Here is a 25,215-nt window from a genome sequence, read left to right on the forward strand (position 1 = left end):
AGATTTCTTTTTTGAAACACACAAAAAACATTTTACATGCAGGTATTAGTGCATAGGTTCCTGCTAAAAAAAGAGTATTTATTATAGCTGAATTGTCTTTCTAATCATCACCAGATGAATTTGGCATAGGTAGAGAAACAAACAAAATGACTGTTGTTTTTTTTTCACACCCTCCCACTGGGTTGATTAACTTAGTTAACTATATTTCTATCTGGAACAGTTTTCCAATAAAAAAGAAGACAAAGCGTAAAACATATCAAATACTCTAGAGCTCAGACATACCTGGTCAATGTCATTTAAATCACAGTAAATTTAAGATATAGATCAAATCAGAGGTGGAACACAGTGAAGTCTGAATAAATGAAGAAAGTAATGCCACACATGGAGATAATCTGTTTCAGTTTGGAGGAGCAGGGGAGGGTGTGATTAAACTTCACAAATTAGAAGGTAACTTAGAGCGGACAGTTTGTGTTTCTAGATCTGTTGAGTACGCAGAGGAGCCTCTCTGTAGAGGCAAGGCCGGTGAGACTCTAGGGGATTGAGTTTGCTGACGGTGCCCTGGAGATGTTTGGATCGGAGGAGTCATACGTCCTGGCATCGGGCTACAAGGTTTGGGTACAAGAGTGGGTGATGAGAAGGGTGAGGGGTAATATCCAGTTTCCACTGAAGAGCAAGGTGCATGGTGACCTAATGCTGGAACCACCTCCTGGGGTAGTGATGGGTGTGAGCTGGATAAAAGCTTTAGGTCCTCAGAAAAGCGGCCCAGAGGTGAATCTCTCCCTGTTTTTGGTGACTGGCTGGGGAGCTGTGAAGGAAAAGAAGAATGAGGCATTGGCAGGGAGCTGTTGGATCCTGTGATACTGGGGGGATCGCTGTAGTGGAAAGTCCTGCCTGCCACTGGACTTTGAATAGTAGGGCTGGGTGCCACAGGGGTAAGGCAGGGTGAGGCGTTTGTTGATCCATACTGGGCCAAAGAAGCCAGTGCAGACCTCTCGATGGACATTTGGTGAGGCAGAATTCCGGATGACAGGCCTGTCAGGTTAAAATGGCTGAGCGAAGAAGGGGAGCCTTCAGCAGGCTGCTGGCTATAAAATCTTCTACGAGTTGATGGTGATCCTTGTGGAGGGGAATGTAGGAGGCTTAAGTCACCTGTAGTCCTGCCTCCCCCAGCAAACTGTTGCAAAGGAGAGACTTGTGGAGGTTTAGCAGATGGCTGGCTATGGGGCACCTGACTGGGCGCAAAGCTGGATGAGCTTGTAAATATAGGACTTTGACAACGTGAAGAAGTAACATGTCCAGTGGTAACTCCACTAGAACTCACTCCCACCACACATGTAGAAAGTCCTATATGGCTCCCCCCTGCTGCTCTGCTGGGGTGTCCTAAAGGTACCCCTCCCCCAGAGCTACTTGACCCTACACTCATATGGCTAACTAATGTCCCTACAGAAGCTCTTCCAAATGGTCCTCCAGAAGTCAATCCCACAGAATCTCCCAAAACACTTCCATGTGATTCCCCAGTGCTCCCTATTGTCATTCCTCTTGAAAGCACACCTTTTGATCTACCTGAAACTCTTCCTAAAGACCCTTCGGCGGTCACCGCTGCCAGTGTCTCTCCAGAGGATCCTACTGATCCCCCAGAGGATGTCCCAGTTGATCCTCTATTGGTGCCTTGCAATGATCTGGCGACATCTCCTATCGGTCCACAGGTAGCCAACCCTGATGCACCTGATGCCCCACATCCTAATCTCCCAAATGCAGCACCCATTAATCCTTCAGATATTCTTCCTATTGATTCACCTGAGATCTCTCCAACTGACCCACGACTGCCTATTCCCATACCAAAGTGACTTCCAGGATTTAAATCTGCTGTTCCAATAGTAAAGTCATCCCCAGCCCAAGAAGTGTCCCCTCCAGTGGCTCCTTCCACAGCATCTCCAACTGCTCCACCTGAAGACCACCCTGTGGTGCCAAAAACTCCACCAGCCCCTCCACTTAATCCTGAACCTGTGCTTCCACCTGCAGATCCTTGATGGAAAAGGTTTGAAAGGGGGGGTGTCTCAGAGCGAAAAGGCTGTTGATGTTTCGGCTGTGGGTGTAGCTGGGCTGTGCTAGAAAAGGGGGAGCCAGAAGAGGAAAATTGTTCAAATGGAAAAGCTGAAAGCCCTCCTCCACCCAACCCAGAATTGGATGTATTCGGTTGCTGCTGGTCTTCACTACTAGAGCCCTGTTTGCTAGAACCAGTAATCAATGTACCAGATGGCATGTGCTGGGCCCGGAAAGAAGCTAACAATGGCATATCTACACCGGTATGTAATTTAGATGGAGTGCTAGCTGGAGAGTCCCCAGCAGACCCTGGGGCTGGTGATGGAGCAAAAGTATGCAACTTTTTCATTCGGCTGGAGGGGTCCTTTAGGGACCCCAAAACCGAAACAGGAGGCCTGAAGAGAGTGTGTGGAAGATGCGGATGGTGTGTCAGTGCAATGGCTACGGAGGTGGTTGCAGCCGCTGCCTGTAGAGGGGCCTGGATCAGAGGCGCCCAGATGACCGGGGTAGGTGATGGTGGTGTTTGGGGTGGGACATTTTGCATTAAGTGGGCACAGTGGGCCATGTCTCGATCGTGCTGTACAATCTGCTGGATGATCTCATTTTCCTGGTAGTTGAGTACACCAGAACTGAGGTCGTGCTGGACTTTGTGTTGCAGGATAGAGTTTTTCTTGCCTGAGAAACCACATAGACACACACACACACACACACATGGACAGACCCACAAAAAGAGACGATTGGGAGAGAAGAGATAAGCAGAGAATTAGCAGAGCAAGAGTAAGTCACCTCCCTAGAATGACACTGTGCCAGTTACATCCTGGATAAGAAAGATGTCACTTTTATTTTTTTCAAAACAATATATTATTACCGGTATATAACATATTGATATTCGAGTAATATATTGAATGAAAAATGTGATCGAAATTATGGCAGAGAAGAAAATATGATGTAGGGGGAAACAACCTCAAAGAAAAGGTTTTTGAGAGAGTAGAGACATAGCTATCTATAGACTATATAGGAGCTCTGAATACACAATAGCATGATGAGTGTAGATGGTATATGGTTGACCTGAATGTGATTCAATAGGGACCATAAAGTAAAAACTGCACAACCAATATTTGCCTGGAATAGAGTGTGAGCTAAACTGAGCTTTTGGGTCAAAAGGCCATTCAACAAACAGCCCTAATTTGGTGTAATATGTTCTTCTGGTTGAAGATTATCTCAAGAATTGAATTCTGATATCAGGAGAAAAAAATACCAAACTGTTCAACAATATATGAGCAGCAACCAATTAAATGACCCAAGGAAAGACGTCATAATGGTGCTCTAAGTCGCTTCTACAATTACAACATGGACTCTGAAACGACTGCGAGCTTTGCACAAGGTCAAAGAGTGAGAATCATGTTGCCCTGACAGACATAACTGCCGACCTTACCCCTGAAAGGAGTATGTTCAACTCACAAAAGCCATTAGTCATTGTTTAATGTTGCACCATCGGTGACATGGTTAATTCACAAAAGTGCCATTTTCAATTTAATGCTCAGAAAAGGCTATAAAATTAGCCTTGTGAAGGCAATTAGCCTAGAACTGCTCGTACCCTGTTCTGTTACGAATGGATGCAGATTCCTGGATTTGCTGCGTGTTGATCCACGTTGACCCAAGTGAGCCTTGGTCACTTGCAAATCCCAAATCAGATTGCAGTCATGACAGCAAATAATCTGAGGACTGTTTCTATTTCAGTGACTTTATAACAGGAAAGAAAAAAAGAAGGGGGGGGGGGGGGGGGGGGGGGGGGGGGGCTGCCAGAGAAAATCCAATGGGAACATTGCTATCAGCCTACCACATCTTTTAAAGCGCCCATTTTCTATGGAGATCCCTAAAGCAATTTCTCTATCTTCCCTTCTAAACATGGCTGAGGATAAAACAGAGCATGGAGTGATGGCTGAGCGGTGATGGCTGAGGCGTGCCATTCACTGTGAATTTTTCATCTGCTTGAACTGAACTGAGGAAATGTGATGATATGGGGGGAAATATTAATTGTGTGCACAGACGATAAAATGGAGGCATTTTGAAACCCTTCATCTGGTAGCAGAATGTAATTTCCCTCAGTCTCTTTCGGCTGTAATGTTTTATCTGGGAGCTTTTGGTTACACATGAAATATCTGTTTACCCTCTCATTATCAGTGCATGCATGTCCATGAGTTAATAAAAGCAGAAGTACAACTGGACTACAGTGATTCTCTTAAAGTCTCATTAATGTAGTCAACATATCAATGTGCTGGCTAAGTAAAATAGTTGCAACCCCCACCAAATATTAAAGTAGGACTCTGGTCTCGCTAGGCAACTGCTTTCTTACCGATGCGGTCCAGCCTGTCCAAAGCCACAGTTTCAAAGGCCCGTCTCATCATTGGATACTCTTCCAGCACCTCATTAAAGTTGTCTACAGACAGAGAGTAGAGACGACAGTATGTGTCCGCGCGGACGCTGGCCGTCCTTCTGCCTCGCGTCAGCAAACAAATCTCTGCAAGATAAAACGGGATAAATAATAAGAAAATCATTCATTGTTCTAGAGACAGATTTCTCCAAATCTTTACAACACAAAGTAAACACACCCTGGTCAACGCAATGTGCGAAGTACAGAGTTTTTCCATTAAATTACAAATGTAATCTTTCCATTTTATTACCAAAGGTTGTGCAAGTCCTTGTAAACACTCCACTTCTATTAGCAAATATAAACAGCTGCTATATAATAACTTGCTTTTTGTTATAACACATTTTCTAAAAAAAAAAAAAGGTTTAAGTAATTAGCAGAAGATTTTAAGAGAGCATATACAGGTTGAAACACACACGTGCGCGTTGTAAGTGCACACTCAAGTGTGTTAGAATGTACTATATTTGTGCTTGTGCAAGTATGTCAGTGTTTTATTCATGAGAGTAAAGCAGTATAACATACGGTACCATATACCCTCATCTCTGGTAAAAACACACAGCATATGTTCTGTATATACTAGAATGTCATTTGATCATATAGTACACATTTATACAACTTTAAAGTGATTCAATCTGGTAATTTTAACATTTTGCGTTGAGCTCCAGCTGGAATATCTGATATTATGCATGTCGTTTATATGACTATAAACGTATCTCATTAAAGAATTCCTAGGCCTTTAATCAAATAAAGGAGAAAGATGAAGGAGCCTACATTTACAAAAAGACTGATGGGGGTTACTGGTGGACTAAGTCAATCCTTCCTGCACATCACAGTGGGAGTTGGCTTTTCAGACAACCTTCTTTTTTCAGCAACACTTCCCTGTGACTCCCTGGGAATCTTAAGACATTCCCAGGCCAAATGGAATATATAATCCACGGTACATGTTTTTGAACTTCCACAGGATTTCTTTTCAAAGGGAACTACCCCTTAAGATTTCCTGTCCAGAGTTTCCAAGCCCCTCAACTTTCCTCTAAAGCCAAGCCCAGTCATCCTCCTGAAGAAACTCATTAGAGCTGCCTGCATGTGTGATCTCATTCTTTCAGTCATCACCCAAAACTCCCCGTGAATTGCCACCATAATATAGTTCAGGGGTATATATGTATGCATGAACCAGAAAGATGTGTTATGGCACCTGTTTGGTTCCCTTCATGGAGACACTTTGAGCATCTCCTGTACATGTATGGGCCTTGAATGGGGAAAACCATCACATAGAACTGGCCAGACATAAGAAAAAACCTCCAGAGCCCATGGGGTGACAACAAATGGTAAATGTCAAATATTTGGTGTAGTAGAGTCGGTTGAATCTTCTCCAGGAGTTAAGCAACGAAATGAAATTCAATGAGCAATCCAGTGCACAAGAATCTGATTGTGGACGGATGGCGATCACTGGGTTACCGCTACATTGTAGCAGGACGATACGGTGTAGTTGTGCTGGTCACCACTGAATTAAAAGAGAAAGTACTGAAATAGAAAAATTTCTGGTGTTGAATACTCAGTCAAGAGAGAGAATATGAGCAATGTTGCTTGCAAGTAATGATTCTTGATCAAACTGTCATTGTATTGCATTGCCTTAGCCTCCTCATCGTGTTTAGAAGCCTAGCAGAAGGGGTTGGAGGAAGGATAGAACGAAATGTAAACCATAACAAGCTGATCCTGTTGGCAGCGGTCTACGCGTGATAAGCACCTGATATTCAATTCGTAAACAATGTGAATGATTTGCTAGGGAAAGGCCAAAATCATCAAATAAAAAATGAGGGTTTTATAAGGGTTTGAGAGACTTTGACACCAGGTGCGGTTTCCTCACTGTGGGCAGGCAGATGACACTAAATGCTTTCACTGTTGACCTCACTGAAACACAACTGCACAATTTCACCATTCCCCTGGTACCAAATTATCCTCCATAACAGGAAAACAACACAGACACTGTGATCAACACAATTCCACCTGAAGTACAGAGTTTCCAAATGTGCGTGACAGTCGCAGTTGACAAACAGAGACCGGTGCTGGAAAATCCTTTCATGTTAAGATAAAACATTATTTAAAAAAACACCTCTGAATTACCATGGAGCAGACCGTGGTACGCTCCACGCACCGTGACTGCGTTGATGTGCATTTGAATGAGCGGGACTTGAAATTTCTCTGGTCACTGAGTGCAAATTAACTACTCAGCTGCGTGAATGTGTTTAAAGCAGAGCTGCGGGAAAAGGTAACAGAAGGTGTAATTTGACAGTAATGTGCACTTTCGATGAAGCGTAACAACACTGAGCTAACGACATTGTGTGCATGTGTAAATATACCATAGATAGATGATAGATGGATGGATGTTACTGGTGCATGCGCGTGTGTGTGTGGGGAGGGGGGGGGGATCAGCAGGCCATGTGTGAGTTTGCACACATGCTTGTGGCCTGTACATGTGCACTAAAAGGGCAGCCCTGCTCTAGATGTGCTGGGAGTCCATTTCCCAGAGCACTGCTCTGGTAATCCCCTCTGGAGAGGAGCATCACAGCTGTGTATTAAATCCTCTTGTGCAGTAGCTTTCTGGATGAAGCCAGCCCTGCCAAGACGAGGCAGCGAGCTGCAGTGAGCTCTCTGGCCTCAGCTCACTGTCTTTGCAGAGCAGCAAGTGAAGCCCAGACACTAAGCGTTGCCATCAGAACTACAAGTATCATTGACAAAAGAGGAAAGAGGGGGGAATCCATGGCATGGTTTCAGTTTCATACAACTCGCTTTGAGCTAAACAATAAGAGATTAGCAGGGAACTCTACATGCAGACGGCAGCTCTGGAGCTGTTCACGATCCAGAATACTGTATCAGAAACTCACATTAGAGGCTACATTAAATGTGGTGCCAAAATGGTGGGTAGCTGAATGTGGATTTATGGTATGTAAATATAGCTGATACTGGATTTTACACATAACTGTAAAGTGAAAGAGAAAGAAAAAATCTACTTTAATCTGAATGTACAGTGGTGCATTTATGTAAAATACATTTATTCCATTGATACTTCATTACAATTTTGCTGCTCTTTACACTAAATTATTTAATTAATTGAATATCTGCTTACCTTACATTTAAACGTAACCAATAATGTGTGTAATATTGACAATAATAGTAGTAGTAGCAGCATCACTAGTGGTAGTAATAGTGGTAGTATGATGATTATGTACAGTTCTGCCCAAATTTATCTGTGAATATGTAAAAAGGAGCTGCTATTTCAAGATGACAGTGAGAGGTCAAGGGTCACTTAGCTAATTTATTAAAAATTTTCGAATGAGTTTCCTCTAGAAATTTCCAAGAAATGTGTCCACATTTGCATGTAAATGGTTTAATTAATACCAGTTGAGAAGTGCTTTAAAGATAGCTGCATTCTAAACATAGGTTTTCCATGATGGCCTAGTGAGAGGTCAGGTGATGAAATAAAACAATGTCACAGCTACTGGAAATTAAGCAAATGTGTGTCAAGGTGGCAAAGACCAGTTAACTTAGTATTGTATAAGTATTTACTGTTGCAGTTTTGCCTTCTGAAGTTTTATAAAAGGCCTTTGAACGTATCAAACCAGGCAGCAACTCGACAGCCAAAACCATGGAGGCTACTGAAGACCATTAAACCACTTTCAAGAAACTTGATGGGAGATAAGCAGAGACGGACCCTCAAACCGTGCTGCAGATCAACACAAAGGACAAACTAAGGACAGTTTAATTAAGATGAGCTTCAGGACTGGTGCTCTCGAGCTTCTAAATGTTTGCTTACTCACATCTCCTGCAACTCATCGGCATTCCTGCATGAAATCAGACACCAGTCTTCTTTATGTTCCTCATTTACAACCAGAGGATTTACATTTTGATTAGTAAAGCATCAAGAATAATGTCCCTAAATGTCTTGTGGTGATTCTATTAAGATAGCCAGTACTTTTTTTTTTTTTTACATTTGCCTTAAATTTGTGCAACTTGTGAATACTGTCTTCATATTTTGGTGAAAAAGCACCCTTTAACAGAGCAAAGTCTGCAAGAGAGGCTGCAACTTTGTTCTGACTGTGACTTTTTTTTAATTTTACGCACTTAAGTGACAAAGCGCTCATCAAAAATGAAAGATGTCAATTAAAATTGAATGTTGCTCAGGGAAAGGAGACTATGACATCATGCGCCACGACCTTGGTGAAAACACACATGTGCTGTTGTGTTGGATGTAACAGCCCACGTGTCCCGAGCTTTTACTGGAGAGACGCTCCCCCTCGAGTCCTTACGCCCGCTCTCACAGCTCTTAGACATACAGGGCCAAGCCGCTCTTTACACATTCGTGACCGGCAACTCTATAGAGGAACTGAGTGACGTCATCTGTGGGTTTTTGCCGTCCTATATCGGAATTTGCATTGCTGCCTTCTTCTTTAACCCAAATTCGTTGCACTATTTAATTATACAGGCTATGAATAAATGTGCATGTTAATAAAAAAAAAAAACTTTGTGTGTATTTTGTGCCCCAACAAAAATCTAAATGCGAATAAGGCATATAATAATTCCTCTTATGCATTTTTGTACCGCTGTTGTCTTAAACTCAAGCAAAATGCAGCAAAATGTCAGATCATGCTATCCTGACCCAGCAATAGTATGTTATGTCAACCGTATGAACTATTTAGGTGAATACATTAAACACTACCTCATATGAAGGCACCATAATAGGTCATGATGTTCCCTCAGTGTGAGAAACCAGCTGGTTTCACACCATCAGCGACAGGGCTGCGAGGGAAAATTCCATTTTGCAGGACTGTGTGCAGCTTAGTTTGATGTCGACTAAATCGAGAAAATGAACAAGCATTTAAAGTGCAGATATGCGTGTACTTTTTCATTGTTGCTACTATCTGAGGCCTAGGTCATGAAGATCAATAGCTTATTAAACCTGTTCCTGCCAGTAGGCACCCAAAAGAACACCGATGATTAAAAAAGCAATATTTTCAGAGGTAATATCAAATCAGTAGAAATAATTTCACTGTGATTTGCCCAAGTGATTTCGTACCCTTCACAACAATATCACACCTAAATGCAATTATAATGCGCATAATGAATTTGGATTAAAGCTTCATCTGGGGCCTGGCTGGTCCTCCAAAAATGCTCTGTTTTTAGAAATATACAACGGTGTCCAAAGATTTTTTTACCATTTCAGTAAAAAATAGGAAAATAAAGTGCATGCTAAACAGAACCCAGCTGATGCAGCAAGCATGTTCCATGTTCACCACGCGTGTACACACACACACACACACCTGAGACAATGCAAATTCTGGCCTTTAGAGTTTGATTCTCCTTTTCCACATCTGCATTTCGTTTTGTGGACGCACTCGTCATCCTCTCAAAAGTATGCAAGGATATGAACTAATGTGTATGAGCAGGACTGCTTGGTCTGTGATAAAGTATCTGTGTCCTGCAGCCTGGTCTGGCAAAACTCACCTGGATCCTGAGTTTTGCTGTCAACTCTTATCTTCCTCCCCAACACAGCCCCCAGTCTACAAAGCCGACATTCCCTAACTCTTGAAATATCCATTTTGGACTCCCTGATTCCCCATGACAAGCTCTGCTTACTTCCTCACAGTATTAGCATAGCGTGGTAAACACCTCCCATTTGGCCGGCATGCAAACATAGGATATCTGATGCATGCCAGTGCTTTGCTGATGTCACATTCACAGCTGCTCAACTGTCCAATTGCAGGCAGCATTTATAGCTCAGGTGAGCTATAAACTCAGCAGCATAATTCTATTTAAGACGCTTACTGCTATATTATAATACATGGGAAAAAATAACAGTCACGGAAATGGATGCAGATTTATATCCAGCTTCACTGCACGATACAGAAAGTATGATTAGCACAATCTGACTTAGAATTTGCTGAAAAATGTATATCAACATGCTAGCTCATCTGTTGTTTGGCTGACAGGATGTAACTGTTCGCACCAGAAACTCCTCAAACAATCAATTCGAGGAGAGAACAGAGCGGAATTTGCAAGAAACTGGGAGGGACTAAGAGTGGCACAGCAGCTCCTTTCATTTTCACTTGAGGACATCGCATGTCGGGATGGAAACTGGCAAGCATTAGCATCCCATCAGAGTTTTGGAGAGGACTAAGTTATCACGACATGAAAATGAGCACGGGGACAAATCCAGTTGGGAATTTTACCCAACATTATCACAAATATACAAGAATTCATTCAAAGACAAATATGAAACAAGACATTCAGGCTGGGCCAAACATGTATAGTGAGTGAATGGAAGCTGCAACGTGAATTTTGTACACGTGAAGGACGGGATTTTAGCTGCCCAACTGGGACTGAGAGGACTACGGATTACAGTAATAGAAATTGAATAAAGCTGACACAGGAGAAAGTGGATTGTGCAGTCACCATCTCCAGCACCTCTCTTACCCAGAAGACAACAACAGGCCCCTCTCTTTAAGGTAGAATGAAACCATCTTAAGAGCGCGATCAGAGGCAGCATTTGATAAGCACCTCTGGCTGATACGCAAGCCCACCACAAGGTCACTGGGCTCCACTCCAAACAAGAGGCAGATGCAGCTTCCACTGGCAACACACCAACTACTGCAGGATGAACAAAGGATGAACTGTGGCAACACAAAAACCTTCTCTGTCTGGGCACCGATGGGGCAACGGAGGTGCTCTTTGGAGAAGTGTGTCCACTGAGCTACGAGGAAAGACAGAGTCAAGTGGAGGTGGGGGTGGTGGAGGGTTTTCTTGCCGAGCCCAGAGCATCCAGCGAGCGGACTTGGCAGTGATCCATGTGTCCCTTGGCGTTAGCGCTGCAGTCACATTACATTTCCCCTCTCCAGTGGATTGCCGTGTGCCCAGTCGACACTCCCATCCAGCACACGTCGCGTCCATTTTAGACTTCAGGTTTCCCAGCTCGAATCAATCCAAAGCTAACAGACTGGAGCACCCTGCTCAGTTCATACAAGTGCAAATAATTTAGCTTGTCAACTAATTAGCAAATTACACAGCGCTAAACTGTGGCAAGAATGGCGAAGAGCATCCTGCTGTCCTTCCGTACACTGGAGACAAAACTGGAAAGTCAGCATTGGCGATTCATTCTGATAATTTGCCCAATATAGAGGTAAAAAAATCCCGAGTGATGAAGTGTTCCCATCACTTAATGCATTCCTTTGGCGTTTCACGTCCTGCCCGCTGAACGTGACTATCAGACTGAGCTCCACATATGCTGCATACTTTACATGCTGATCTTGCACCAATTAATTTCATGAATGACTAAGCCGTGTTTGGTGACATACTCCCAGTGGCTTTAGGCCTACCTGACTGGCTCCCATCCTCAGCCTTGTGAGGAGTGGCCAGTGATGATGCCAGCAACAGTCAGAGTGCAATCAAATCCAAGCTTTTTGCTGATAATGTGTAAAAACAAACAAACAAAAAAACGACATTCGCGACGTAAACGAGCCAGAAACAATGAGGAGGAAGATCGCCGGAGCCAATCTATAAGGTCGCTGGCCGCTCCGGACGCTGAGCGAACACGTTGGGACAACATTTAAACTGCAAGGCCCCAGAGAGAACCGGGGCCACAACGTCTAATGTTGATTAGTTTTGGCGTGTCTAGCGATAGATTGCCTGCCATCTTTTCATTATTTCTTTTGGAACCCTCCCCCCCCCCCCCCCCCGGCGCCCTGGAGAGAGGGCACGGAAATAGACTTGAGCAGGCGAGGCATAATTAAACTTCCACTGCCGGGTCATGTGCTGTTAAATGCTTTGCCACAATTTCTCATTACTTAACAGTGTGGTCTAAACGATACACTGTCACTGGGCAAATTAATTGCTATTTAGTGAGGGCAGTTTGAGAGCATTGTCTCCTATACTGTGTCGCAGGCTCAGTGGGACGATGGGAGGACTGCATGATAAGAACCATAACATAAGTAAACTACATCATCAACGCTAGCTTCTTGCCTTCATATGCGGTGCAATTTCGCAGCTGTCTCACCCCTGACCCCTCAATGCTCAGTTCTTAATTTTGTGCTACAGCAACCACTATTTTCGTCACAGATTTCCTGTACATTTAACGGCATGCCTGACGAATGAAAAGCCCTGCAGGATTTTATACGAGGTGACAAACTCTGCAGAACACAGCATCGCATGACCACGGCGACGAAACAGCCTCATGCCACAGCGAATCAAAATTCAAATCCGGGCTGACCTCTTTAGGTGCTAAAGGACAGCGGTATTAATATTAAAGCGGTGCAGAAATGTGTGTTTATGTGACCTTTTGGGTTTGTCGTCCGGGTGCAGCAGCCGCCCATCTTACCTCCAAAGTACGAGCCGTCTGAAAGCTTAGTCTCTTTGTTGCCTTTGGTTAAAACGCTGACAACCCCGTGCTGGATGAAGTACATCTTCTTGCCGATCGTGCCCTCTCTGATGATGTAATCCCCCGGTTGAAACACTTCAAACCTCAGCTTGGTGAGCATGGAGGTGACAAAGTTCGGATCAGCGTTGGCGAACAAAGGCATGGACGCCACCAGCTTCCGACAGTTAAAATTGATGATTTCCTGTGGGAGGGTGACAACCGTCACACCCGTTAGAATAACAGCGGGGAAACGATCTGTGGGTTTTATTCTAAATGAATAAGAGATGGGACCGCGGATCCTACCTCTCGGAGCGGTTCGTTCAGCTCTCCCAGGATGCTCTCCTCGTCGAACATCTTTCCCTGGTAACGGTGCTCGTAGTAGTCGTGGATCCTCTGCCTCATGTCCGCCGGCAGCTTGTGAAAGGACATGTACTGCTCCACCTGTTTGTACTGCGGGGACACAGAGACGCACAACAATGAGGTTAGTCTCAGGCCATAAACCTGGAGACTGATACACAACCAGAGGGAGCAGCGGGAGCTGAGGTCAGACTCCCGACAACACGGAGATACTGTATGAACAGGCGACTCGTTTTTTTTTTTTTTTCCTTCACATTACTCTGATCTAAGTCTAATCACAAATTCACACAGCTCTTCATTATGAACCTTCCTGCACAACGGGAACCTCTCCATGCTCATCACTGGTCATACCCCCCTCTTGGCATCTTATTCAGAGCATCAAGTAGGAAAGCTTTTACAGGTTTTGAGGCCATGGCATAATTCAGTGACAGTCTAAGTGAAACCAACTCTGAAAACTTGCATCTCATCTTTAACATCCATAAATTAAAGTTATTGTAATTTTACATGGATTTATTGAAAAGTAATGTTTCAATTGGCTTGCATCTTAAGTGTATGAGGACGTGAATGTGTGTTGGTTCAAAGTGAAGTATGACATAATTACAAATTCAACCATAGCACTTTTAAGCTAGAGCCAACAGAGAAAAACATAAAAGAAGACAAGGTGACACCTCAGAGACACATTCATGTTTGGTTCATATATTGTATATGTATGTGTGTGTTCTTGCAAACATGGTTGAGATTAGAATAAAACATAATAAAATACAAAATGAAGTTAAAAAAAAGCCAGACAATAAAGCCATTGTATTTGTCTTTAAATAGTAAAAATAAATAAAAATAACAAAATCTGCATTGATTCTGGACCTCCTACAGCAGTGTTCTACATCAAAGGAGAGCAGGAGCACCTTGGGAATAATAACAGCAGAATCCTTGGCCCTCGGTGAGGGAAAACATAAAGAAAATGAAAATTAACCATTAACACTGCAATACTGCTCTTTGATCAGCATTTGCAGGCTGCCAGCAGTGCTGCAGCTCAATGACAGGGCTGACCTCAGATGTCTCCCTCTCCCCTGTCACTGCTAATCTTGGCGGGAGATCATAAGCGGAGGATCTATTAGAAATGTAACACAGTAAAGAAGTAATATGGATGTGGCAGATTAGAAGGGGGAAGCTGCTTTCAGAGATTCGTTGTTTGTGACTGTATGGGGAGACGGATGAGTCCTGCCCTGGGGTCAGGGTTGGAGTTTTTCTATCCCCGCCATCCCTGTAGCATAAATGAACCGTCGTCTCCTGCTGCAGCTTCATTGGCTGCCGAGTGTTGCATCCAAGATGGCGTGTCGGCCTGCGATGGCGGAGTGAAGAAGGTGTAACCCGTCTGTGTCTTCTCTAATCTCTTTATGTGGCTGGCATGAGGTGCACCATAGCGTGGCACTTTGTTTCAAAGGATTAAGATCACTTTCAGAAAGTCTCCCAAACACTATCAGGATGTTCTAAAGGACTCATTATTTACCACAATGACCTCAACCTCCCAGCATGAAAGGACATTAGCCAAGAAGAAAAATGCAAGATAAAGTTCCATTTGATGAGTGCTTCAACACAGTAGCTCCGTGTTGCATGTGGGCTAATCGTGCACGCTTTCTGAAGCGCAGCTGAGAGGGATGTAAAGACGAGGCTCGTGGGGGGCATGGGGGTCCCGCGTCCTCCTGGGGTTGTGATGTTCTCATAACTCCCCCCTGTGACAAGAAATTAACTCATTGCTGCTCAGCTGCCACCTGACTGCTGCCAGGAGCTGCAATACTCAGCTAAATCAACTCATGGTGAGCTTCAAAACGGTAATCATCCCGCTGTGACTGCAGGCTGCAGGGTGGATGCTCAAACTCTGCGTAGGTGAGCACACCAGATTGATCCTCTTTGAATTTCCATTGACATACAGGCCGGAGTCTCCATGTGTGTCCACCTCCTCACATCCTGCACTATGCCCACACTGCAGATCTTTATTGTACCGCTACTTTGTCTGCTTCTCCATATTTATTATCAGCTCTGATCACCTCCTATTCTTTCCATCTCTCTGCTCTTTTATGTGGCTTTTCATTTGTGTCCAATTCCCTTTACTCTCGTGCTGCTCTATGCAAATACTTTTACCATATAAAGATGAATAATTCACGTCCCATAAGAAATGTCAGCCGCTTAATTATACTTTCTAAACATTTATTTTCTACGATGCTCTCTGTCTCCATGTCTGCAACCTTGGACTGTGGCATAGAGTATAAAAGTATGAAAACATAGTGACTTGAATTTAGTATCACTTTGCACCAGATGTTCATATACGATTTTCAGTAATATGCTGGAGTCACAGGCCCCGATTCATGTTTTTGCCGTGGGGTGCCAAAATTAATTGACTGCCTGTGATGTCTGCCGCAGAATTACTTTAATTGACCTTACTGCAGGAGAACTAATTTAATGCAACCCTGCTCTGCTTGGAATTATAACTTGCTAACATTACATCACTTAAACACACAGCCTTAGGGTGACATTGTTATTAAACATTGATCAGTACAACCACACATGTGGGGTTACATATGTAAAATACCTGCACACATCAGCGCCTCCATGTTGCAGAGTGAAACTCTGCTATGGAAGTGTTTCAGAAAACCCTACCAGTCCTTATGTGGTTATAGTTAAAGCATCTAATGGTGAGGCACCACTTGGTCACACCCCCAGTCTAGTACGTGCACTTTTGCATGAGACACAGAGGAAATAGGGGTTTTATTTAATGTCCTCAGTCTTGTCTTATGAGAACAGCACCTATTATCAAGCAACATGAGAGTTCAACTTCTCAACATGTTGACGGCTCTACATGTGTTGATTCTATAGGAAAATGGCTGCTGAAAAGCTTTAGGAAGTCCTGTCTATGTCTGAAACCTCTTTGTTTACCATTGTACAGTAGGGTACAGTCTTTGTGCATGTTCCTCTTAATTATTACTAGTTTCCTCCTTTTATTCAGGTGCAAATTCAGTCCAAATGTATTTGCAAAAGGTCTTAACAGGGAGTTTGAGTGAGTGGACAAAAGAGCTCTGGAGCCTTTTTACTTGGAATAATTATTCCTGAGTGTTTTATGAACTATTCCCTCAAGAGAACTGTTTAATTGTAAAGTGTTAATTGGAGTTTTAAAGGGGAGGGGCTGCAACAGCTCAGCGCTGTTTCCTTATAAACCCATCTGGGGCTGGCTTGCCACAACACGCTTGACATGAACAAATCCCAAGAGCCGCCCCTGATTTCTTTAACAACAAAGAGAACTTTTCTCAGTAATCACAAATTATTAATAATGTGCATGAATCATGAGTGAAAAGGATCAGAGAGATTCTCTAAAATGAGACAAGACACACATTACCTACAAATGAATGAGATTATGGCTTTTGTTTGGCATCCCCATCCCCTTCTCTGCCTACTGTATGCATTCCCACTGTCAAGGACCATCGTGACAGATAATCGCCGGCTTACAGAGAGCCGGAGTGGAGGCTTCCCTGTATGCGCAGTCACATGTACAGCCATCTTGTGCCCCCAATCTGGAGATGTAATTCTCTTTGTGTGATAATGGGGGCTCATCATGCTTGAGACAAGAGGAAAAAAACCTCGTGGGACACTGTCAGATTCTTAACCCATCCTGGCTCACGCCGTTTCTAACTGCGCTGCAGCAGAACTGGGGGTGTGAGAAGCGACGGATCACCCTCCGTCTTTCACATGAAATCAGTGCGAACACAACATTACAATTGTGCGAGTAATTGCACTTACTTTGCATCTATAACGCCGAACCAGAGCCTGGCCTAATGCCACCGCAGTGAGCCATTTTAGATAGCCTGCAGCGTTCCAGAAGGAAGAGAGCCATGATGTGCATGACACGCACGGCATGAGCCCCATCAATTCTGCTCTGTTACCAGCTGCTGACAGAAAACCTGAAGAGATTCCCCCCAGAGTTTAAACAAGTCTATGCAAATGATGTAAATCACTGGTTTTGATGTGTAATGTTGATGATGTAATGTTCTGGCTGCTGCTGGTGAGAATCCTGATGAGATATGCATCAATGTTAAACCATCTAAAGTTGTTTCTTTTTCTCTCCATCGATGCAGCCCCCTGGCTTTATTACAAGAAAACTCTTATTATCAGGATGACTTCCCATTTTCAAATTGTGCTAAATAAACAGCCATCCCTGTATGTAAATGGAACATGAAAGCATGTAAGTTCCACAAAAATGTGCTTTTTAATAGCAGGCAAGGTGTAATCCCAGGTCTGTGATTCATGTGACATTACAGAGACCAGGGTGTGATGCAAACCTCTGTCCAAAGATCCATTTTAAAGAGAAAAAAAGGAAAAAATAATAACAGGATACAAATGCCGTCTGCCCGCTTTAACCTGAAAATATGGATGCTAGGACCAGCTGCTACATCATGTCCACTTTCAAATGTTCTCTTTTCAATTCGGATTGGATGTAAGGCCAATCTAACCCATGCTGTCAGATGCATCTGCTACAAATTGCATTGCAAAGAGGTAGACTATGAAGACATTTCATTATTCAGTTTCCCAGAGGCTGTGTTTACACGCAGCAAAAGCCCGCTATCAGGAATATATATTTAGCAGACTGAAAATGAGACTAATAAAGATATTTTTCATCTCAGCAGGAGCCGTACTCCAACTCCTGGTATTTAGTGTGATTGTTGCGCTCTCTGCTTTGTGTAATAGTTAACACGGGGACAGATTCCTTTCAAGAGCTTATTTGAGTCTGCTTGCAAGCTTCTGACAGCCCAGGCATTTATCACATGGTGCCACATTGTAAAAGAAATCTATTCAGGAAAGATTAAACCGAGGCTTTCTGATGATAATTTCCAACATCTTTGATGGCAAATCTCCCCTCCTTTCTTCTTCTCATTGGTGTACTTTGAAGACTTTCCCCATTACGCTCTCCCAGGGGCTTGTGGCAGTTGCTATTCACTGATTAGCTTCGTAACTACAGTGGCTGTCGAAGTCACCTCAACATGTGAACTGTACAGATGGTGTTTCATCGTGGCCACGCAGCACGTTTTCAACCTTACTGAAACATTTAGCACTTTTGTCACCAGTTTTGTTGAAACGAATCAAGTGGCACTTTCAATATTTACCCAGACAAAAATTGTTTATTTATTTCGATAAATGAAGCGAGATGGACTCCAGGAATATGCAATGAGGGAGCTGTACCAAGAATTTCTGTTGAGATTTTTCATTAAGGGAGGATGCTGTTAGCCCATCTCTAACTGAATTTAGCGCAACAATCATTCTTGACCACCTCTGCACTGAATCCAACCTCAAAACCTGACTCAGTTTTAAGGTATAAATCATTTATTGTACAATATATTTATGACACTGTAGAAACAAGAGTAGAATTTCTGCCTTGTGATTATTGATTATGTCATCAACAAATAAAATTATTATCAACAAATACAATTCTATTGTTATATACAGTATATCCAATGGTTTAACCATAAAATTATTTTCTATTTAACCAGAACAATTTTTTAAAATTAAAAATCACTGGATTTTCATATTTTCCATTCAAATACAGGAAAGAGAAGCAGGGTGAGAGCTCTGTAAGTTAAATGTTTCAAACACCTTTAATATATGCCACCTTTCCATAGATTAGTTAATATATAATGTATGTGTGTAACCTGTTTCCTGTTCTCAGCTATCTCACAACCCCAGTGAAGAGTACCAGGTGATGCAGCAGTTCTCTTGGTGCATGCTAGGGGGCACTAGTGGGCCCAGATGAGACCAGGTGAGGCCAGGTGACCCCTGACCTGCTCAGCTATGGCATTTGATTCCTCCTTGTACTTAATGTATTTGCATATATGCCTATTCTTTCCTCTGTCTGCCCCCCGCTCCTCCTTTACCCAGGTTTCCTCCTTTTAAAAACTGTTTTTTCTTGCCATTGTTGCTTGCTGGGGGTCAGGCTCTGGGTTTCTGTAAAGCTTCTGGAGACTATGTTGACTGTAACAGACACTAAAAATAAAGTTGATCTGAACTGATTCGAGTTCATGGTGATGTCAGTAGAGTCTATTCTTGAGTGACATTTGAAGTAAATATATATGAAAAATAATGTTCCTAAATCCCATTTTCAAAATATTTTAACAATACAGGAGGAGACTGCACTAATCTCAACTAAACTAATAATGCTTCCTGTTCTTTAAATGATGGACCCTGCAGCAAAATGGTAGATACTGTTATGGTTCCCATAGCAACCTTTCTTTTTTAAATTGATGACTGACTCAGAAGCACAGGGACAGGTACAGAAGACATTTTTATTAAGCTTGATGGTGCACTGGACTATATTGGATTTCCAAATTGTCCAGGCTAGTTTCCAGCAGACAGGAACAACAGTCCCTCTCATTGAAACCCAGTGACCATTTGAAATCAACCACCTGTCCCTTGAAAACTCTTGGGGGTGACCGTTAGACTGTCCACATCTTGAGTGGTTGGATTATGGAATCAGCCTGACATGGAAAAAGCAGCGTGAAATCTCAGGGGAAGCTGATTTGATTGTCACACAAATGACATGAGGGCCAATTATGGAGAAGGTTTAGGTCTTTGAAGGAGCTAGCTTTGATGAGACTAAAGCATTGCTGTGTACAGTACAGTAGAAATTACCACCATGTGGCTCCCAGAGCAAGAAAACCATTTACCGTGGTGAGTACCTAGAGAGAGCCTTATCACTGAGGCCTCCAGAAAGATAAATGAGAGAATCCACCTCTTAAAAATTCATCCTGGTCTGCAATAATAACCTCTCTGCTGGCAGCTGCTGCTGGAACACGGGGAAGCCCTTTTAACTGACTGTGGGGTTCTTAACACATTTTAAGGGGGAACCCCAAAATGGCAGCAAATCCTGACTGGTGTCCAGAAATTCCGGCTGTTAACTTGGCATCACAAATCCGACCAGTAGAGTACTGGTAGGATACTAGGATGGAAGAGTGACCCCTTCCATTTAACTGCCAGTGAGATTACTGCCATTAATCGGGACCCAACGTTGGTGAGAATTGGCCAGAACCTGGTGGAAAACAGCTCCTGGATGTTTGAGCACTTTGTTCTTCTTTGCTTTTCTTTTTTCCTACTCTTGCTTGGGCGTCTCTAGAGCCTTTGTCTCCTTGGATCATCCCCTCCCATCACTCCCTCACCACAGCCAGCTGTCAGGAACTCCTTGAGGTGACTAAACTCCACCGGCCAATGATGAAAGGCTGCTTTGTGGAATCCCGGGGGAGTGTGCAGGTAGTTGTCAGTGAAACAATTGACACGAAAAACTAAGTATTTTGGTTTTCCTGCTCATCATATTATATTTTTAAGATTTCTTATAGCAGCATAAGGGACCTCTAACAACTGAGCAAAAATACTTTTCTATCAAATTGCTTCAGCCCAGTTATTTTTATTGATTACACTTGGGGAAAAAAATCAATGTATAATTTTGCTCACCCTGCATTTGCTTTTTTTCCTGTCTCCCACCTGTAGCTGGTGCTTACCTGCTCTGTCATATGATAAGCTAGCCTAGATTTTCTTTTTTCCATATTCATGCCCAACTGCATAACCAGTCATAGACAATTAAGCCTACATTTTTCTCAAAAGAGCCTGAATTTTCACAAACGGCAGGAGAAAGGGGACTCATTTCCAGAGCATTTGATTCAATGGTGACTTATGTGTTGACATAGGAAACCCTAAGCAACATCTGCCACCTCCATTAGTTAGATTATAGGCTGCTCTCAAAGTTTCATTACAGTTGATACCCATGACTCCAATGGATGTTAATTAAATGACTACATTTCATTATATTCAAACAGCCATTTAGCCCTCAACTTCACCTTTCCTGTAACACAACATTGTGACTCACCTTTTCCTGGTATTGCCGTCGAGATGAGTCCAGGGACTGAATCAGCGCTGTGGCGTGGCCCACAAACATGGCGTAGCAGGTAGCACCCACGATCATGCTGAGGATGGTCAGCCACACGTCTGTCATGCCCACCGGTGGGTACATGCCATAGCCGATACACAGCATGTGGCTCATAGCTTTGAAAAGTGCGTAGGAGTACTGCTGTCCCCATGTGTCATTCTGGATGAAACAGAGGAGACAAGGTGAGTTAGGGTGAACGCATCGTCTATCTCTCGCGCCCTCTTACGTAGGGTGACGGCACATTAAAGGTCAATCAGCACCCGTGGAGACACACACACACACACACACACACACACACACACAATTATTTAAGCCAAAACTAATGGCAGCTGTCCACTTCACACTGTCTTGGTCCAAAAAGGAGCAGCTGGCAGAGTGAAACACACTTTTCAATATGCAAACAGTTGGAGCAAGCCGACATTTGGGCAAGAGCCTAAAACAGAGCCCTGAGAATGGAACGCGAGTGGAGGGTTGCATGACAGTAAGTAGGTCAGCTTTTTGGGAAAGAAAAAAAAAAGCGATTTATCTGTGAGCTTTCTCATTTGTAGATAAATTGGCCCCTTTCCTTTATATCCCGGTGGTAGTTCGTGGCAAATCAATATCAACTCTCTCCTGGGGGTGACATGTCCAAATTGCTTTCAAACTCATTTCCACAGTTGAGAGAGAGAGACATTTTATGCGGGCAGCCCCCCTCAAAAGGTAAGGAGCGATGACCCAGCAAGATAACGGCACAGCTACTGTAAAAGAAGATTCTTAATGATTCCAATCAGGAGCGGATCAGCCTCCACCGTGCAAAAATCACTGTCACTATCTGCCATTTCACATCAAACAAATGTGAGGGATCACATTTCCGGTCTGATCACTCTGCACGCGTTCAGAAAGAAAGAGTTGCTCCGCTGTCACAAAGATTCTTGAATGTATTGCATTTAATTAGTTAATTAGACGCCGTAAAACACAACAAACTCCGTTTTGATGTTAATGAGAGGATACATCCATCACACGGGATTTCAGAGCGAGTACACTGAGCGCTGCTGCCCGTGTCCCAGGGCCTCAGCATTGGCAGCGTCTGCCAGCGCCACTTTAGTGGGAATGTTGGGAACACAGCTGAGACGGAGGTTGGACAGAAAACGTCCAAATATAATCTCGTTACAAGTGCCTGGATTCGGGTCGCGACAAGGCAATTTGGCATGTGAGCCCCTATTCCTGAAACATTTAACGCAAGACATGCGTTTTCTTTGTTGGCACCATCAGGAAGTAGAGGTAAGTGCATTAGAATGTCGGTCTGAGCGAAACAAACAGCTTAGCCCTTAATTTCACTGCAACTGAAACAACAGACGTATCACATTAAATCTTAATCCTCCGCCTTAATCACGAGCCACAGTTTACATTATATTTCCTGACAGCTCAGCCTTGCGTAACTAAATATAATCCCTTTGCAACTTCCCTTTTAAACTAGTGATAAAACTGAGGAACAAGGGGATTGTAACAACAATTTATCTCCAAAATGATTTTCCTCACTCAAACTGTCACACCAGACGCCGTGCACCTCTGCACACGCAGGTATGGAAAACACAGAGAAATTAGATAACGTGTGAAACATCTCAGGGGACAGTGGTTTCCAACATCTGTCATTTCTTGTGATTAAATATAACAAGCCAGCATGTCAGGGAGGCAGCGAGGCATGATGAACCAAATACATCATACCTTGAGCGATGGAACAACTCATGTGACATCTGCTCTAGCACGCAGAGGCGAGCACGCGGCTGATTACAATCTGGTTTGGGCAATAATGAAAAGTTCCTTACAGTTGCTGTTTTATTCCCCCGCAGTTTAAAGAGTTACAACTATTCCAGTGCACATAATTAGATGTCTTTGTGTGTTTTAAGTGTCTGCTTTATTGGAGGAGGTTGGCTGTTTATTTATGCCCTAGACCTGTGTTTACATGCACCAATGAATGAACGAATGAGCGTGTTATTCATGTAATCCACAGCAGTGGCAATTTTTGATTCATGTAAAAATATAAAATTTATTTTAAAAAATTGAGTAGGAGCTCGCTCTGTAAGGGACTGGGTTAAGAAGCGGAGGGTTCTCAGTTCAAGCCCCGGTGAGGACAAAAGATGGGAGGTGCTCTAGTAGCATGGGAGGTGCCAGATTACCTTCACAGTACAGCCAAGGTACCCTTGGGCAAGGTAGCAAAACCCCAAAATGGTCACATAGGGCCCTGCGATGAGCTGGCGACTCATTTAGAGATATAGCAGCACCCTCCTAATGGGAGAGGGGGTCAAGAAATCATTACTCGCCGTGGAATCATTCAAATTAATTGTTAAATTAATACTAATAAACAGACCAATTATCACATAAACCAGGTCTGAGTTAAATGTTCCCAGAAAACCCACTGAAGGCAGAAGAGAACGAACCGGCAGCCTGGACTTTATCATGAATATGGGACCACAGGAAAGCTCTCCACTTACTATTTGACTCACAAATTGTCATGCACATTGATCATGCATCAGTTGGGAAATTAGCGGCCCCAGCTGCGTTCCAGAAGGGTTAAATACGTGTGGATTTATTGCTCCGCTTCGCTGGAGAGCGCAGCATCGCCGGTGCCCGATCAATCTCTGCTGAGGGCCCCTCGGATGACACGGCATCAAGTCTGCTTGCTTTGGAACCGCATTCTTTTACACGGTATTAACATGAGCTCAGGGTGAGTCACACACATGTCCAACACTTGTCTTACATAAGAGGAAGAATTTGAAAGCTGGCCGAGCTTTAAACGGCTTCTCCTCCTGCAGCTGCCTTGACAATACAGCAAAATTACAGCGCAGCATGAGTGCTCACTAGAAGCAGTCAATATTGGACCAATATTGACTGGAGGGCTCCCCATCCTACTGGGAAAATCAATATCCCCCCACACAGCCTCGGGGGCATTGCTGTAAGCTCTGAATAAATAAAAACAATCAGTAAATTGAATAAATGTGGCTAAATGTAGCAGATAGATTTATTTGATCTGGGACTTCAGACGACAGAGAGGTGAAGCGTTCTTTGCAAAAGGGTTTGAGACCAGTAATTACTGGAGCTGATGGATAAGATATGACAGGACATAATGTGATTCAAACAGGCAGGAGGAATCTGCCCAGGAGAGCCACTTACCACCATCTTATTTTTGGACACCCAGCAGTCGGCAGGGAAGTCCTGCAGCATCGGCACCAGGAACTGCAGGCAGCCGTCCCAGTGACACAGCAGCAGCATCATACCAATCAGGTTGACTATCCGCACCATGGCGCTGGCCAGGTCGTAGGTCATGTGGAAGATCTAAAAAGGGGTGGAGCCAAAGGAAGCAGGAAACAGAAAAGAAACAGGCATTCTGGGTAATTTTTAAAAAATAATAGACAGATTCTGTTAAATGTGTTTTTGATTATATTGTGTGTTTTTTGTTAAAATGATTTTATGGTTTTGGGAGGGGAAAAACATCACAGAATTAAATTAAATACCAAAAATAATAAATCAAGAGGGAAAAAGTACAATTGTGTTATAATGATAAGAATAAATAAAACAAAAACAAAGACATCACAGAACAAAAAATTACATTACATTTGTTTAACAGGTTTGAGGATAATAATTTATCATTATAATTTATAATATACAATTTGCTTCTCTAAAACATTTTTAATAGTCGTCTCTCTACCAAAAAGGTGAAGATTTGGCTTGAGAAATTGAACTTCATAAGTGACTTTTGTTAATACTTGTAAATACTTAGAGACATTTATTTCATTCAGAAACTTCTCATAAATAAATAAACAAACACACATCATGTATTTGACGTATACTGATGAATTATTCAATGTTATATTGAAACAATGTAGTTGAAGGAAGAGAGCCTCCAAACCTTGTTCTAGTTATTGATAAATTACAGGTGTGGATGAATTCGACGATAGAAGAAAATCAAAGGGGTCATTCAACAGTTTGCTTTATGTCACACACACCACACATCCAAGCTATAATTTGGGGGAAATGTAAATGCAA

At 43.1% G+C, this 25,215-nt stretch overlaps 1 protein-coding gene across 1 annotated transcript in view; it reads right to left on the minus strand.

The window, feature by feature from the left end:
• Positions 1 to 162: 162 nt before the first annotated feature.
• The window catches only part of hcn4 (hyperpolarization activated cyclic nucleotide-gated potassium channel 4), a 46,649-nt gene continuing 21,596 nt past the window's right edge, over positions 163 to 25,215 (minus strand). Inside the window, exons 3-8 of the mRNA XM_029846663.1 lie at positions 24,343 to 24,504; positions 21,133 to 21,351; positions 13,182 to 13,328; positions 12,840 to 13,080; positions 4,400 to 4,564; positions 163 to 2,718 (exon numbers count right to left, since the gene is read on the minus strand). Of these exons, the coding sequence (XP_029702523.1) occupies positions 434 to 2,718; positions 4,400 to 4,564; positions 12,840 to 13,080; positions 13,182 to 13,328; positions 21,133 to 21,351; positions 24,343 to 24,504 (3,219 nt within the window). The 3' untranslated portion in view covers positions 163 to 433. The remainder of the gene's footprint in view (positions 2,719 to 4,399; positions 4,565 to 12,839; positions 13,081 to 13,181; positions 13,329 to 21,132; positions 21,352 to 24,342; positions 24,505 to 25,215) is intronic.

The sequence above is a fragment of the Takifugu rubripes genome, chromosome 13 (assembly GCF_901000725.2).
Source record: "Takifugu rubripes chromosome 13, fTakRub1.2, whole genome shotgun sequence".
NCBI classification, from domain to species: Eukaryota; Metazoa; Chordata; class Actinopteri; order Tetraodontiformes; family Tetraodontidae; genus Takifugu; species Takifugu rubripes.